This window comes from Phalaenopsis equestris, unplaced genomic scaffold (genome assembly GCF_001263595.1).
Source record: "Phalaenopsis equestris unplaced genomic scaffold, ASM126359v1 Scaffold231779, whole genome shotgun sequence".
Classification (NCBI taxonomy): Eukaryota; Viridiplantae; Streptophyta; class Magnoliopsida; order Asparagales; family Orchidaceae; genus Phalaenopsis; species Phalaenopsis equestris.
The window spans coordinates 101792-119124 of NW_018249748.1; the positions used below are offsets into that span (position 1 = coordinate 101792).

The window sequence follows — 17333 nt, forward strand, 5'->3', positions numbered from 1 at the left end:
TTGACCCAACTGAGGGAAGCATTATTTGTGACCCATCGGACTAAATATCATTTCCCTTTCTTTAATATATATATATATATAAATATTAATAAAATAAAAAATAAAATAGTGATATTTAAATATGATTCCAATGACTGGAGGATATAAATGTAAAAAGTAGACTTAGATATTAAATGTATAAATAATGCCCAAAATTTTTAAGTGAAAACAAGGCATGGATGGTCGTGCAGTTAAAATATTAAAATGTATTTCTTTTGCATGAAAATGGTGTGGTGCTGGCAATATTTTATTTGTTGTTTTATATAATGAGCTGTCGACCTTGAAAGGAAGTTGTGGTTGGAAATGCTCGCTGCACGCCACACAAAGCCCACCATTTCGCTTCAACCCAAACGTCTGCAGAGAAAGCCACATCTCTTCCTCGCTGGAAGCCACAAGTCCTCACGAGCAGGAGAGAGAGAGAGAACCAGTTGTGGAGACAATTGAAGCGGGCCGTGAAGAGGTTTATCTAGCGGATTGCAGAATCGGATCTATATGTTGTCGTCTACTCCGGCGGCAGAAGAAGGCGGTAGCGAGTTCGGAGGACAAGTGGGATTTTGTGCGGACTCTCATCATCAGCAGCAGCAGCAGCAGCAGCAGCAGCAGCAGCAGAAGAAGGGGATTGGGATTCCTGCGGGCATGGCTTTCCAGGACATGCTGGGCTCTATTACGACCTCCGCTGCGGCTGACGAGACCTCTTCGGAGGATCCGAACAAGAAGATCAGGAAGCCATACACCATCACTAAGTCGAGAGAGAGCTGGACCGAGCAAGAACACGACAAGTTCCTCGAGGCGCTTCAGCTGTATGTGTTCATTCTCGTTCTCTCTTTTTAGGTTTTGGCTTGCTTTTTGAAGTTTAGATGTTGTGATTTGCTCAATCGTTTATTTATCTCTTGTGATATGTGCTAGATCTGGGTTCTTTCTGTGGATTGTGTCTGGGTTTGGAATGAATTATGGCGTTATTATTCGAACACTACATATTAGGTTCTATGGCCCTTAGTTTTCTTGGCTCCAAATGCCTCCACTTGGCATGGATTGGATTTGTGGAGGGCAATTGTTTGTATCGTTACCTGAAAGGAGCTTGCTTAATTGAACATGGAATTGATTTACTGTTTGAAGGTAGCTAGTTATCTGACAGCAGTCTTTCTATTGGTATATATTTCCGTCTGAAATTTGTCACGAGCATTCTATTTTTGGGAATGATTGGCAATAAATCTCAAAATGTATAGCAATAACCTGTGACTTTTGACGAAAAAAAAATTCTCTAATTAATTTACTTGTATTTTGATTTTAATTAATTTATGTTTGAAGCTTTCTTGTTATTTTTTTAGTAAGCTGGTGCGTGTCGTTGGGCACCTCAAAATACCAAGAAAAGAAAACTGATTAATGTCAATCAAAGCCATTTAGTATGACAAATGTTTAAATTTTTTTCCTAGAATTGGGGAAAGTCTATGTTTTCTGCAAGCCAAATTAATTGCTTTAACTGTTTTAGAGAGGAAAAAAAAGGGAATTGAGGGTTGAACTACAACTTATGACCTTCAAGCATACAAGGAGGAAAAAAATTATTCACTTGAAAATGGCAAAACAAGTGAACCAATTTGTCCCTTAGGCTGTTGTTGAAGGAAATTGGGTTGTGCTTATGTCTGCATATCGAACGAGATCAAGCTAGCCTGTATTGAAAATATTCTTTTATGATTTGCCTAATTTGTATGTATGGTGTGTATGACTCTTTAGATGTTGTTGTAAAAGTGTGCTGAGGCCACTCCCCACCCCGAACCATCTTAATCTTGTGCCTTGCTTTATTTGGTTCAGATTTGATCGTGATTGGAAGAAAATAGAAGCATTTGTTGGGTCAAAGACAGTTATCCAGGTATTTCCAAATCTTTCTTATGTACATATTGGTATCATATATAAAGTTAAAGTAACAATATTGAACATCAAATAATGATTTCTTTTCGTAGCAGATTAAGTTTGCACGGTAGATTTCCTAAGACTGCACAAAAAGATCTAAGCTACAGCTATCCAATATTTAAATAGTATGTTGCAAAATTCATCATGCATCCACACCCATGTCTTGCCTTACTTGTGATCAACCATGTATTTGGCTGTTGTTCTTGAACTATCTCAAGCTACTGTAGCTTCTATGACTTTATCAGCTATCAAACTCTAGTGTATGAAAGTAGCATCTAAAGAGGCATGAAGGATCCAGAAGTAAAAAACTGAGTTGATGATCAACGTAGATTAATGGGTGTCAATGATAAAGTGCCAGTCCATCTAAAATTTGACCTGTTACCAGTATGAAAGTGCTAAAAATTGGACATATGCTAAAATTAGAAAGAATATTTGAGAAATAATTTTTTCGGTGATGTTACTAGTAGCAAGTATTGAAGATTAAATACTGTAAAAGACATGCTGTGGTTTGCTCATGAATAATGTTTGTTATATGATGCACCAATGATATAGATTAATAATATCGATGTTAAATAATTAAGAAGTAATATGGATAGACAAAATAGAATTAGCTCCTCATGTGATGCTCCATTGAAATTAGGCATGAATGGAGAATGAAAATTTGTGAAGCAACCTCAATTAGTTGAATAGGGTTGTTGTTGATAATTTTTTACTTCATCAATTTTTAAAGACTATGAAAATACATTCTTGCAGATCAGGAGCCATGCACAAAAATACTTTTTAAAAGTTCAGAAAAATGGAACTAGTGAGCATGTCCCGCCTCCTCGGCCCAAGCGCAAAGCTGCTCATCCATATCCTCAGAAGGCTTCTAAAAATGGTAAGAACTACTTTCATTGACTTTCATTAGTTTTGTGGCTAATATATATTTTATGTGCAATATTTTCTTAGGACACCAAGTGTCTCAACCTACAACTTCATTTCAAAATGCCCCATGCCTTCCTGAGCCAGGCTATCCTCTCAAATCAGATAGGTCATCAGTGATTAGAAATTCTACAAGTGGAACAATTTCCTCATGGGTCCCCGTTCAGCCTACTGATGCATTACACACAATAAAAGGTTTAGCCCTCACTAGACCATTCGACATGTCATCTGCTAATTTCAGATAGCTCTATCTATCACGTTTAACTAAAAATAGAACTTTCACCCTTCATAAGTTTAGTTTACATTTTGGTTTGATCTCTACCTGTACTTATTGAATTTGCTTTGCAGAAGACGCAGGGCCTTCGGGGAGTGTGTTGTTTAATAATAGTTCTAGCTGCAGCAGCACTGAAAACCCGCAAATGACTAGGCAAAATTGTGAAACGGCTGATCAAAGGCATCATGACGCATCAGTTCGTGGTACAGAACTCATTGTACTTACTAAAATAATTTTTTTCACAGTTGATGACATTTATATATATATATATATTCATTAGTAACTAGCTACAGGATTCATTAGTAACTAGCTACAGCACAGTTGATGACATTTATATATATATATATATTCATTAGTAACTAGCTACAGGATGTGATACTTTTTATATGTGCAGTGTGTTGTTTATTAATGTTTTGATTGAAATATCGCAAGATAGCTTGTTACTTGGGAGAGAAATCATGCTACATCAAATGATGTTAAGCCAAGTTGATTCATTGTCTTTCTCAATGGGGATTACGTGCAAAGAAATTACTTTTATTTTGAGCTTTTCTGATTATTTTTAGTGCTTCTATTTCTTTATGAAGATAACATAATAAATTTGAGAGACTATTTCCAATAATTAATACACTAGGTGCTTTATGCATAAATGGGTTATATTGGATTTCCATTAGGAATGCATGCTTTAGTCATAAATTATTAGCTAACTTCTATTTTTTCCATGCTTAAATAATGTTATCTTTTTAATTATACTGCTCCAGGGATTATTTTACAACTGTAGGCTCTTTAGGTTAGTAGCATGTTTTGTAGGGTCGTCCACATGTTTGCACTTGTTTTTCTGCATTCTAGCTTGCTGTTGGAATTAAGTGGAGAATGTTGTTGGTGTTTTTCTTTACCACTAAACAAATCTCTTAGGTTATTTGGTTCATTAAATCCCGAGTGCAGCATATCTCAATAGAAATAAGAAAATGCCAATTGTTGGGTTCACTGTTACCTTAAGATATTTAGCTATTCATATAAGCATTAAAATTTGGATTTTATCTTGTAATATTTTAGATAGAATCTATTCTGTGAAAGAGAAATCTTGAGAATACCTCCACTACATCTTGTAGCACTCTCATACTAATTTGTGACAGTTCATTTATTTGTAGAAATAGGAATAAAAGCTAGTGGGTTCGTAAAGTTGTTTCCAAATGGTTAAGATAAGCTATAACCACCAACAGTTGAAATTAAACTAGGTTCTATTACTGTTTTGCTAACCTCCTTCACTTTGCATCTCATCTACTCACTCCTAGACTTATCTGCTCTCCAATGAGCTGGAACTTATCAAAATGATTTAGAGTTGCAGATGGAGGTATATATGTTGGGTGTAGGAGTAGGCCCAGTAGGGTAACAAGTAGAGGGGGCAGGATTGGGTGGTAGAGATACAAATTCTATTCCCTTGTCTTAGATTCTTTTTTCAGGTGCTTGCTATTGGTTTTCATGGCAAGTCCATAACTTATATTTTGAGATTCCCAAGCGATTGGAGGAGTATAGCCCTTTCCTTCAGTTTCTTCTTTTGGTTATGCTATTCTAGCTTATCCTTTTCTTTTCTTTTTTGGGTTGAGAGGTTTGCTCCTTGCAGTTGTAATTATTATTTCTTGGCTTTTTCCCGGCTTTTGATATCTATCTTATTTGTGGTTTCTTGAGTTTTTTTAATTATATGTTTAAAAGATATTAACAAAAAAATTGGAGTTTCAGGCTTAATAAAAAATTGTATGGAGGTGCAAATCATTCTTCTCATTTTGGAATTCTAATTAATGTTCAAATGGGAAACTTGAACCATTTTGAGAGAGGTAATCTCTTTGTTCAATTGTGTTGTTTGACTATTTATTACTTCTTTTCCTTTTGCTTCATCTCTCTTGCTTCTACTGCTGTTTTTCAAAAATGCATTGATTTTTGTCAGATGTATTATGATATAGTTTCTGTTTTTATTTGCAAATTTTAGCCACTCGTGTAGCATGTGCTACTTAATTTTATTGTTGTTAATTTTTTAATTGGAGGGCCAAAATCTTGTCTTGAATCAAATTTTATTGTTTTCTATATTCATCAAAAGTAGTAAATAAATATCTTGCTTTTTTAATTAAAGTTGCATGTTTGTTGCATTGGTTGATGGCATAAAATCTACATTGTGTGCTATATTTGTATTAGAAATCTCAGACATTAGAATTGACTCCATCAGACATTATTATTATTTTTTTATTATTATTAAATATGTCAAAATTAAAAATATCAAGTATTAGATTTTGGAATAGATTTTGAAAAAATGTTAAGATATAAATTCTTAAAATACTCTTATTTTTCTGTATCATTCATGATCATTCTTTTCCTTGTAGTGAATTTGTATTTGAAGGCTATTTGTTTTATGATTATTAGATTGTGTTCTTTGTTTTATTGGTTGATTGCTTCCAAATTTGGAGTGTATACTATTTCTATATTAGAAATCTTAGGCTCTATAATGTAATACATTAGGGTAGGAACTCATACAATTTTTAATCTTTTTGTTGTGCCTCTACATCTCTGAGGTTCAACTTATATGAGGACTGCAAATGAATGTTTATTCAACTTATATGAAGGGCAGGAGTCGGCCGACGTTCGCTCGAGCTCATTTACCAAAAGTTTATTCAAGTTTCGCTCGAGCTCAATTATACCTTTTGTAATCATGTTTAAGCTTACTTCGTTTTATGTTCATATTTTTTTAACTTGATTTATTTTGTAAACAAGGAGGTTGTTTGAAAATACTGACAAGCCTTATAGCACCGAGCTCAAAAATTAAGACTTCAAGTTCGCGAGCTTTTAAAACGAGCCTTATAAGATCCTATCTAGAATATTTGCTTGAGCCTCTCACAAAATCCCACCAACTCCTAGCATATCGGCTATGTGGGCTACAAGCTCTAATAGTTTTGTAGTACAATATAAATAGTACAAATATAAATATTCCTATGATGTGGGACTAAAGAAAAAGAATAATAAATAAGAATTTTTTTATTGGATGGCCTAAATTGAGGAAGAGAGTGGGATCGAAGAGGCATGCTAATCAAAATTTTATTAATATTATATTCCAAAACTCAAAGATATTGATTTTTTTGTAAGAGATTTTTATTATAAAAAATTTATTAGATATTAAGATAATTATTAAATATGATAAAAATGATTTGTGAATTTTTTCAATAGATTTTTTCTTTTTTTTTTCAATTCGAGGATTTCTTTTTTCATCTTATGTTCTGTCTCTCTATTTAAGAACCGAGTAAAGTGTTCCATCTTGTTTGATTTGTTAATCAAACAATTTGTAAACACGCATTAATCGAGTCTAGCTAGAAGTGGCATTTTGAACATCTGGTTCATTTGCAGACCTACTTGTATTTTATGGTTTAAGATCTTGCTTGAGAGAATGAATCGAAAGTCTTACCGTAAATATAAAATCAAATGTAGTTGATCAAGTTAGTGCAATCATTAAATAGAAAATATCACTAAGCTAACAAGCAACCATTTAGAGTTATAAGCATGCTCAAATAAAGATAATCTATACCACAATGTTTGACTAGCGTTATTATCTAGAGAATAGTGATATTGAAATAAAGAAATTTTCTTCTTTTATTTTTCATGTTGCGGAAGATACAATAATGGAAGTAAGGTTTTATCTCTACTTCTCAATTCTTTAGCTTCATTTTAGAAAAAAAACTTATTTGAATAGAAACTTTCCTTTTACCTATAAATGCTGTGGCCTAACCAACATATTTTCAAACATGAGCTTTGTTTATTCAAATGCTACGCTCATTATGCTCCTAGTGCACTTCTACGGATCCCAACTCATGATCCTGTTTAATATTACTGCAGTCAGGACTTGGATATCCTAGTATCCGTGCTCATAATCATGTAATATAGATGACATATGTGGCTGGCTTACAAAAAGAGAATGATCTAGGTTCATAGATTAGTCGCACTGAAAGTGTACTATCCTTGACAGTAATGTTACTATTGCTGCAATATTAACTTTTTAGAGCATATTTAGTAATATTTTTTACTAAATTAAGATTTTGCTAATATCTATGCATTTAATATTCCTCATTGTATCATAAAAGAATTGATGGGAATTGTTTTTTAATGGTAATGATATAAATATTTTTGACTAATATGTGCATCTAATATATACTCTTTGCATAGTTCAATGGTTGCAAGCTCCCCTTTTGCGCCCTTTGACATATAATGAAATGTTAACATTTGGTAGAATTCATTGATAGGGAACTCTGGTTTCTTTATCTAATGCTCAAAAATACGAGGGTGTGTTATATAAAAAGAATGATTCAACATCCTATTGATACAATATTATCTTTCGTATTTTACCAATGTAAAATGATCACTTCAGGTGATTTTTTTAATATCAATATTACAATGTTTATGCAAAATGCCAAAAACTTAAATGGATAGTATATAGCCTTCAAAATAACCATACATAAAATATGAAAATGTTGAACTTTAATAGCATATACTCTAAGAGTAGTAACTAATCATCAAAATAGTCACAATCATCATCACAAACATCTGGGGCATGTCCTGTCCTTGTTGACGCGTGTCAATGAAATGTCAGAATGTGGCCAAGCTGTATTTTGACACTCCTTTTGAAAAAAAAAATACATTGTATGCATTATAGTGTGTTGGAGGTGTGTTCATGTTCTGCTTGTCTCGGACATGCATCGAAGTCTTCTTGACGTGTGTTGATTCATAGTTAATATTATTGCTTTGTTTTTCTTTGTGTTCTTCTTTTATATTTTCTTAAATTTGTTCCTATTTACTTGCATTTGATTTGCCCAATCTTTATTTCTAAATTTTTATTCTTTATGAAGATATGCCAGACTTTGCTCAAGTGTACAGCTTTATTGGAAGTATTTTTGATCCTAGCAGAAGAGGTCACTTGCAGAAGTTGATGGAAATGGACCCAATCGACGTTGAAACAGTATGCCATCTTTGTACTTAGATTAAAATTTAGCTCCCTCAAATTTGTGTTGCTTGAAGGTTTCTTTTTTTTCTATCATTAAAATGGTTTTAATATGAGATGATGGAAGTTCTGTTATGTATGAGAATTGTGGCATTATGATGCAGCTTTTATCGTGAATGGCCAGCAACAGTAATATATTATTTTGCTTTTCAAGTTATAGTAGAATTGCTCATTATGATATAGATAGAGGTCATGGGCTCACATAGCGCATATAAAAATGTTTTTAGGAGGTAAGATTACGAACAAACGTTCCTTTCCGAGACCTTGATGTTGATGAGAGTCTTGGGTGTAAATGGGTAGAAAATTTTCCACTTGTGCTGGCCATAATTCATTTTTTACAAACATGCTTCTCTTGAAGTAACTTTTGTATCAGCAAAGTGATGTTATTTAAGATTAATACAACTCTACATAAAGCAAAACTTCAGATTAAGCCATCTCCTGTTTTGTTTAAATCATCTGTGCCCTTCAAATTGAAACCGCTTTCAAGTTAGCCAGTGCCTTTAACTTAGCTAATTTTATCTTTGTTCTCTTTTTCTGTCATTGTCTTCATTGTTATTCTATTCTGTTGATTTTGCTTATTATTCTTATCCTTTTATTGCTGCTAGATGCTTCATTTTTGTTCTTCTATTTGAAGTGACCCTTTCGAACAACCTTTAACAAGCCATAAATCCTACAATCGTCAGTTCAACATTTTTAGGCTGCCATGACCTTTTCATGTGAAACAAAAACAAAGAAATAGTTGGGCACCATTTTAATTCTAACAATATTTCAACCATTCATGAAAAAAATATAAAACAGGAAAAAAAGGGGAAAAGTTTTCTTGGAGCACAATACTAGGTCTTCCCATTCCTTCTTGATCTTAGTCATTGGCTAGCCCGCAAACAATCTTTGGTAAAAGCATATTATCAGGTTTAAGGGCCTTAAACCAAATATGAACTATTTTATCTTACTCACATCGGCGCAAGTTATTCCTACGAGTGGCTGGATAAGTTTAAAACTATTTTTCTCACTTTTTGATATTTGGTTGTCCGACAAATAAATAAAAGAACACTCAAATTTGGTGGTTGGTTGCAAATACTATGCGCCTGTAGTACTTGAAAGTTTGTTTTTTGGTAAATTAACTTGGAATTGATATTGTTCATGCTGTAATTGATGAATATACTTGTCTTCTGCTTATGATATTTGAACTTTCAAGATTCATTTAGGTGATTTAGGTTTTTGTTCGAATCATTGACTTTTGAATCTTGACTGTCCAGGTTTTATTGCTGATGGGAAATCTCAGCCTCAACCTGACAAACCCTGATTTTGAAGACCATGTGAGTGTCTTAAAACTTGCAAATCTGAACTTGTTCCAACTTTCAGGGTTGTCATTTGTAGACACAGCATTTTATGTCCTATGTTCTTTACCTTCTAGCATATTACCTCAATTTTTGCTTACATTAACACTAGATATTTTCTATTTTGTGACGTCAAAATTAGCCATTATTCATTTAGAGAATTATATTCCACGTGTTAAGTGTACACTGAGTTGAAATGATCAATCGAGTTCAACCTCAAGCACGACCTTAATTCTATTAGGAGTTGTTTGGCAGCAGGAAGGATTTAGAGTTAGTAGGATTTAATAAATCCGGATTTATTAAATCCACCCTCTTGTTGGATTTATTAAATTCGAGTTTTACATGAATTGAAGGCAAAATTCGGATCTTAAATTTGAAATTTCATAAATCCATGGAACTTGCGCCTTTTTTATATTTGGTTGGATTTAGCAAAATCCGACGATAAATCCTATTAATAGGGGACTACCAAACACCCCCTTCGTTTGTATTGGATCATAAGCTGACTCATTTATTATGAAAAAGAACGGTTTTGATTTAAGTAATTGCTATTGCAAAATGACAGAGCGAAAAATTAGAGATAAAAAGAAATTATTTGATATTTAGAAGTGAGATATTAATTTTAGATGTTTTTTATAATTTCGTCATTTAACTCTTAAATTTTAACATATTTTAAGTTCATTTTATTGTAATATTTTTTAAACAAAAGTCAGGTTGTTTCATTGCACCCCTTTGGCGGCTTTTGCACAGACGCAATTATAATTTATTTAATGAACAAACATGTGCTAATTTTGTTTATAATTATTATATTTACTTTGGTTTAGATTTGTTATTGCACTTTCTATCACATTCTAAAAAAAGCTATAAAATCTTCCAGAGAAGACTGCTGTCTTTGTATGATGCCTGTGCAGAGAAAGGCAAAGCAAGTAGTAGCCAGGGCATGCTTAAAGCTGGTGAAACTTTAAACACCCCGTTCTTGTGAGTTCTCTCTTCTTCTTCCTTCTTTTTCTTGAAGAAACTTCCTTCATTTATTCCACCCAAGTTTCTCACTCCCCTTAATTTTTCTTCATAGGGTGAAAGCCGAGCAGTAAAACTTTATAATGAAGGGACATTTACATACAAAATACCTAATTTTTATATATTTACATATCTAATACTTAACCTTTGATATTTATTTTGTGTAACATTTTTAACAACTCAATCACATCCAAACAGAATAAATATCAAAATTTTGGTGTTTTATATGTAAATATACAAAAATTTTGTGATATGTATATAAATCCCACTGATGGAATAAATGCGTGTATGTTTATGGTATTTGAAGAAGAAACTGTTTGCTTGAAAGGCTCCACCATCATCCAAAGCAACTTCTCTGGCAGTTCTAACCCTGGAAGTCTGGTAGTATTTCCTTCCTCTGTACAAATCTGACAAAACCCGCTGGAACGGTAACCTTTTTTGGCTTGTATATTTGTTCTTGAGGTTGATGCATGTAAATACCGAGTTGCTTTTAGGCTAAAGAATTCGTAGATATGTGATCATTGCTGTATTAAAATTAGTGTTGAGTTTGTTTTTAATTGCAGAGTAATAGCAAAGGTTTTGGCTTCTGAAATGCTGTTCTTTCAATCTTTTTTTTTTTTTTTTTGTTTTTCTGTTTAATTTATTTATATATTTAGCTAATTGTTTTTCTGATTTATGCTTCTGAAATTCAGTGTTCAATTATAAATTTGATGCAGGATGGATATGTTATTCCTTTTTGTAATTGGATAACAAGGGGTAAGTATCATACCTTCCTTCCTTTCACAATTTATTTTATGAGAATTGCATATTTGAGTGAAATTGGGGCTTCTAAAGTAATTTGTAAAGCATGAAAATTAAGTTAAGCTGAACATAACCCAAATTAATGGATAATTAGTACTTTTTTATGACTTTTTGCAAGATTTTATTGGGCTGTGAGGGGTGACCTGGGGTCGAAAAAATTATTTCGTACAGACATTATATGCAGGGATGTAGACGGTGTCCGATCTCTATCGTTCATCACAGTAAATTCTTTCAAAAAAAAGAAATCAAAGTAGGATTCGTTGTCATACATTTTTGCTGTGATGAATGGTGGAGATCGGACACGGTGTTCGTATAGAATAATTTTTCCTGAGGTGGGGCCGTGGGGTTTATGCGCGGCCACCTTCCTTGAGTTTGAGATGTTGGAAATAAAATTGTATTTGGATTTTTCAAAGTCTTTGGTTACTTTTAAGATGCGATAAATCTATAAATAGTTTTAGTAATTTTAAAATAAGCTTAAAGTCTTTAATTTTACGACAATTATATTAATATTAATATTAATGATGGCCCTTACATTCCGTGGGCATTGAAAAGGAGGAATGACGTGGGGAAGTAAATTACTTGGAAGTTATTTGGCTATTAGAATATCTTTAAAATATTTATTCAAAAATAGAATATATTTGATAATGCTTATATAATTTTTTTAATAATAACATAATGATAATTGACTATTTTTTTTCTTCCAAGAATAAAGTTTAATTATTGAATATTTTGAATGAAACGTTTTTTTATAAAATAAAATAATTTTTTTTTATTTAAAAAAAATTTAGTAGGATAATGTGACCCTTTCGATTAGCATATATTGAAACAATTGCATGAGTGATATAGGCTGATGTGACTGACAGTAATGATCATGATGAAGAGGGAAGCAAGAATTTAACATTATGATATACTTCGTTCTCCTCTTAAAATCAGTGATGCCATAACTATTAGGAAAATAGTAGAAACATACGATGCGATTTTTATTAATTGGGAAATAGGGATACACGACAATACAAATTGAAAATAACATCACAAACACATAAAATGATGCAAACAACACCTTGAAAATGCATCCCAAGAACAGTAGAGATTGCCTAAGTGGATCGGGATGGCTAGCAGGGGAGGCGGCCACAAAGGTAGAGCGAGGTACTGCGGGAAGGGTTGGCTGTCTAGTGTGGTGACAACAAAAAATTGGGCGGAAATGACAGAAACAACAGAGGTTTGTTGCCCCGGGGTGAAAGCCACAAGGATGGAGTGTTGGGGGGGCAAGTTTGGTTGCAGAGTTAGACAACAGACTTGGAGGGGCTGGAAAGTGGATTCGCGGAGTTAGGGAAGGATCGGAGTGGCAGGCAGCTAAGGGGTAGGCTTGGAAAGGTCTAAGGGAAGGCAAAAGGGGAGATACAATCACTATCTTCGAGTAGGATACAGGCATAGCACCACTACCTCTTTAGATACATAAAGAGGAAAAAGACTCCACAAATGATTTCTAAAAACAAACACAGCAAAACTCCCCTAAACTCTAAAAACAACAAATAAATACTCTTAAATGAAGAAGAAAAGAAATAAATAAAGGAGACTCCCACACATAATGAAGGAGTGGAGAGGCAAGAAATAATCAAAATTAGACATAATACTTCAAAATGAAGAAGTAAAAAAGCGAAAGAGGAGAGGAGCGAGTGGCAGTCCTGCCCAGTCTGCTCGGTTCAGGTTCACTCTAGACCGGCTCTCCATTGGACCAGTCGGGTCGGCCGGGCAGGAGTCTTCGCCTCCCGCGTCCAACTCGTCTCTGCATCCAGCTCGCATCCCAAGCTTAGCTTGCATTCTAGTCGCGCTTGGCTTGCGTTCACTCGCTTATCCCTCTCCCTCCCCAATGCTTACAACAACCCAACAAACATAATGAATTTACCACCACCTCCTTTTAATGACATCTTTCATAGTTCATGCAGATTTACTCATTAGAAACGAAGTCCAACTTGCTAACTATAGAATCATAAGATGGTTCCTTCATCCTTTATGAGCTTGTTAATCACTATAGGGCCATCATGCATATCCTAGGGGACCTTGATGAATTCATTTCTGAAAAAATTTTCACCATATTGAAAAGATCATACATCAAAATAATAACAATCAAAAACTTTATAGTGATTTATTGTAACTATTTACTCTTCTTCGAGGTCAGCCTTTAATGACATAGTAAAATCGTTGAGCTAAAGATTCATCTAAAAAGAGAATAAAAAAGAGGAAAAATTCTACAACAATTTGCATCAACAATGAAACTAAATTAAGTATGTGTCGAATAGTTCTTTCAGATGGAAAAAAAGGTGAACCAAAAATCTTTGACACTAGAGTTCAAAACATACCTAAATGCATATGTTTGAAAACATGTTGAAATAATTATAAGATGCCAAGTGCTTTTGGAAGGGTCCTTGTGTAAGAAAGAAGTCATCAAATGGTGAAATGTACATGACAAATATGATACATGTTAGGTTAGCATGTTCTTGAAATCATTGCCTGTGAAAAAAATTATATTAAATAGTTAAGCACAATAATGATCAATGTGCGATGCAAAAAGGTTATCCAAAAAAGTTTTTTAATTATGGACAAATTTCATGTTGTATCGAGCAACATGACCATAATTCCAATTTTACAATTTTGATGAGTTTACGGAGAAGTATTTGTCTATTATGCTTAAAGAGCATCTCAAATAGTAAACCAGCTTGTAATATGAGATGCAATCTTATAAAGAAAAATGCAATAAGAAACATTTAGAAAGATGGCTAAAAAGCTCTCTGAATAGATTACCAAATGTTAAGTTCCTCGAGTTGGAATCTAATTTAACAAGTGAGACCACTTGCACCAAAATTGAATTGGTTTCATAACATGCATGTGTTGATTCTAAAGTTTCAAAGCCACAAGCCTTTGTTTTTAGTTTTAATTACTTGTGTTCCTTCGACAGTTTTACACCTTTTACAAAAGTGGGCTTCTAATATTCATATGGTAGTCTGAATATATCAGAAAAATAATGAAAATAATACAGAAGAACTGAACCAAGCTTCTTTAGGTGAAAATCATAAATTTATTTACAGCCTTTACTCTTTTTTGTTAAAATGCCACATTGCCATATGTGTGAGAGTAAGAGCCTAGAGTATGAACTCAATATGCACACTTCAGTGGCTGCAGACGACCCTTAAGAGTTCGCATCAAGGATGACTAGAGGTTTAGTGCAAAGATTTCCATCAATACCCAACAGATAAATTTATAAAGCTACGCATCACACCGTTTAAAAAGAAGACATCTTTAAGTTAAAGTTTACACGATAGAAAAAAAATGCAAGTCATGAAAAATTAAAAACGCAAACATTATAACATTTTACATGATAATGATGTTTGAAATATATTGAAAGTGAAAATTGAATAATTACGATTCTCAAGCTTATCTGTTTAGGGGAGCTTATAGGCTAAGCGGCGTTTTGAAAATGTCACCGCGCTATTTGGATAAAGCGTTCAGGAGGCTTATTGAAAAAACGGCATTTTCGATTCCTTGATAGAAGTGGCCGCAGGATCGACCCCGCGGCCCGCATCTTGAATTTGTGTTCGAAGTATTATTTCTTATCGCACAGCGTTGCTTCCCCTCTATATAGGAGAACTTCTCCACTGCTAAAGCCTCCACTCCGATCTCTCGCTGCAACGTCGCGGAACAATGTCGTGGAAGAGCATTCTTCATCCACCATATTTATTAGGTTAGCAAGCCCATTTTTTCCTGTTTCTTTTACTCCTATTCGAATGACCACCTTCTAAATTAAAAATAAAATGGAAAGCAGCGGAGATTCCTCTGGCTTAAGCTTCTTTTTCCTACTCGTCAACTTGCCATCACATCGTTCTTCCCCGATGCAAGTTCAGTAGCCGTTGGGAAGGGTGATATGCCATCTTGTATTTAAATTAAATTACAATTGGAATTTATTGCTTTTTTGTGTTCAATTGCTTACAGATTTTGGTTCTTTTCTCTTTTTCTTTCTTCCATGGCAATGCCTTCTTCATATATTCAGTTGGATTTGGATGATGATTATCATGTGAATAAATTGCAACAGAAATTTTGAGCCAATTGCTAAGTTCAGCCCTCGAAAGATGCTTTCAAATTAAACTTCGAAAAAGAAGATTGTTTTTTTTTTTTTTTCAATTTGGGGTGAAGTTATTTGAAACCCAAGGAGTGATTTTTAGGTTCAAAAGTTATGTCGAGTTTAATTGTCTTAATGCTTTGTAAGGCATTGTTCAAGTTGGGATTCTTAAGAGGGAGAGCTCAATGATGAAGATGTTCATACAAGAAGATAGTAAAAGAACATCTTTTAAGTTGACCTTCCTCACAGATTGTGGTTCTTTTCTTTTTTGCAGTTCTTTGAGAAAACAAGTTATACCAAAGCTAAATGTGAACCCTATATTTTAATAGGTATCTTAAGATATTTAGGTTCTAGTGTTTACAAAGAAAAGGAAGTAATCAACTTTTACAATGTCATTTTCTTATCAAGTGGGAACATTGTAAGGTAGCTTTTTTTCTTTTTCTTTCATAATCAACCACTTCTTGCATTGAGCCAATGTTTTTGGCAATTTTTTCATGGGGTAGGATTAAATGGTCAAACCAATGTGCCATGTCGTGTAAACATGTTGTAAGGTGGATGAGATCTTAACTAATGCAAGTTGAGAAGAGATCCAAAGACTTTACACAAGTTACTTGAGAAAGTAACACAATTTAATATAAATATTCTATTGGTGGATTCAACGATGAACAATTGTTGCAGTTGGGGATGAATCATGCTAGTTAAAAGATTAGCCTGGTGATACATGTACTTTTAACCAGATAATAGTTTAATTGATAATTATTGGTTGAGTTGGCTAGCAATGGCAGAAGCTACTACTTATGTTGGTAGAGCGGAGTAGCTCAAGTAAACCTAATGGAGTGCAATGGTATTGTACATTAGTTCTGATTTTTAAGTCCAGAATTGTTATTTTGACAAATTTATTATTATTTTTTACTTGTTTTTTATTTGTAAATCTTATGATAATAATATTTTCATTTTAAAGAAAGATTAATAATTTGTGTTGAAGAAAGACAAGTCATGACAGTTCTGTTACAAACATCACTATTGCACAGGGGCAGAATTGTCATTTATCCAGAAACAGTTACAAATCAGCTATTTTCCAAATGTACAAACCAAACAGCCAGCCAATTTATTCGGATCAGCTGCTGATCAGCAATTATCTTGATCAATTGTTTATCTAGAAAAGCAGGATAAGTTGCAGCTGCCCCAAACATACCCTAGCCATGCTTAACGGTCCAATCAGGACTAGAGATTCATAAAGAAGGTTACAAAATAATTATGAGTGAAATAATATTTTAAAAAATTGGGTGTACATGTTATAAACATTTTCATTTTTAAGAAAAGGAATGAGCTTTTCACAGCTATAATCTTCTTATCGTATCTGATTTTCAAAAATAGCTTTCTATCACAAATTTTTGAAATATAGTAAGAAAATATCAGCCAAATGGATCTATAACAAATGATTTGAGAAATAAAGCAGTTAAAAAAACTACTCCAAATAAACTCTAATAGCTCAATATGTTTGTACATGACTAATTTACAAGGCTTAACACTTATAAACTGTTTGTGTGTGTGTGTGTGTTCCAAATCGCCGAGCGATATTGCCTCAACCTTCAGAATGAAGGTCTAAGATTCAAATCTGAAAAAAGAAAAAAACCAATCCTATCCACATACCATAAATACCTTCATATGATTGCCACTAGTGAATTACATGGTTCAAATTAAGCCACAAATTATGATAACAATGGGTATAGACCAATCGTGAAGCAGGGATAATTACATTAGATAACAAGAAATTTTGATATTTTAAATTAACCACCCATGTGATTTTATTGAACTGTCGAACCAATGTATTTATAAGTGTCACGATCAAACTACTGAGAATTTGTAAAAATAAAAAAAGTGTGTTGGGAT

At 33.4% G+C, this 17333-nt stretch overlaps 1 protein-coding gene across 2 annotated transcripts; it reads left to right on the forward strand.

Moving 5' to 3' along the window:
- Window positions 1-343: 343 nt before the first annotated feature.
- LOC110038163 (protein REVEILLE 8-like) lies at window positions 344-11123 on the forward strand. Of its 2 annotated transcripts, none has more exons than XM_020742931.1 (9): window positions 344-839; window positions 1849-1906; window positions 2701-2824; window positions 2896-3063; window positions 3220-3345; window positions 8023-8132; window positions 9431-9490; window positions 10386-10486; window positions 10581-11123. In XM_020742931.1, the coding sequence occupies exons 1-9, from the start codon at window positions 532-534 to the stop codon at window positions 10597-10599; spliced, it is 1074 nt and encodes a 357-aa protein (XP_020598590.1). In that variant the 5' UTR covers window positions 344-531; the 3' UTR covers window positions 10600-11123. The 2 variants fall into 2 exon arrangements, with proteins under 2 accessions (XP_020598590.1, XP_020598589.1); XM_020742930.1 differs by having other exon boundaries at window positions 3217-3345; window positions 10581-11122.
- Window positions 11124-17333: the final 6210 nt, after the last annotated feature.

Excerpts from the sequence above, each read along its gene's own strand:
- LOC110038163 (XM_020742930.1), top strand. The coding sequence starts at position 532 with ATGTTGTCGTCTACTCCGGCGGCAGAAGAAGGCGGTAGCGAGTTCGGA. Across the intron at positions 1,907-2,700 it reads GGTCAAAGACAGTTATCCAG|ATCAGGAGCCATGCACAAAA; the intron begins GTATTTCCAAAT and ends ACATTCTTGCAG. Across the intron at positions 3,346-8,022 it reads TCATGACGCATCAGTTCGTG|ATATGCCAGACTTTGCTCAA; the intron begins GTACAGAACTCA and ends TTCTTTATGAAG.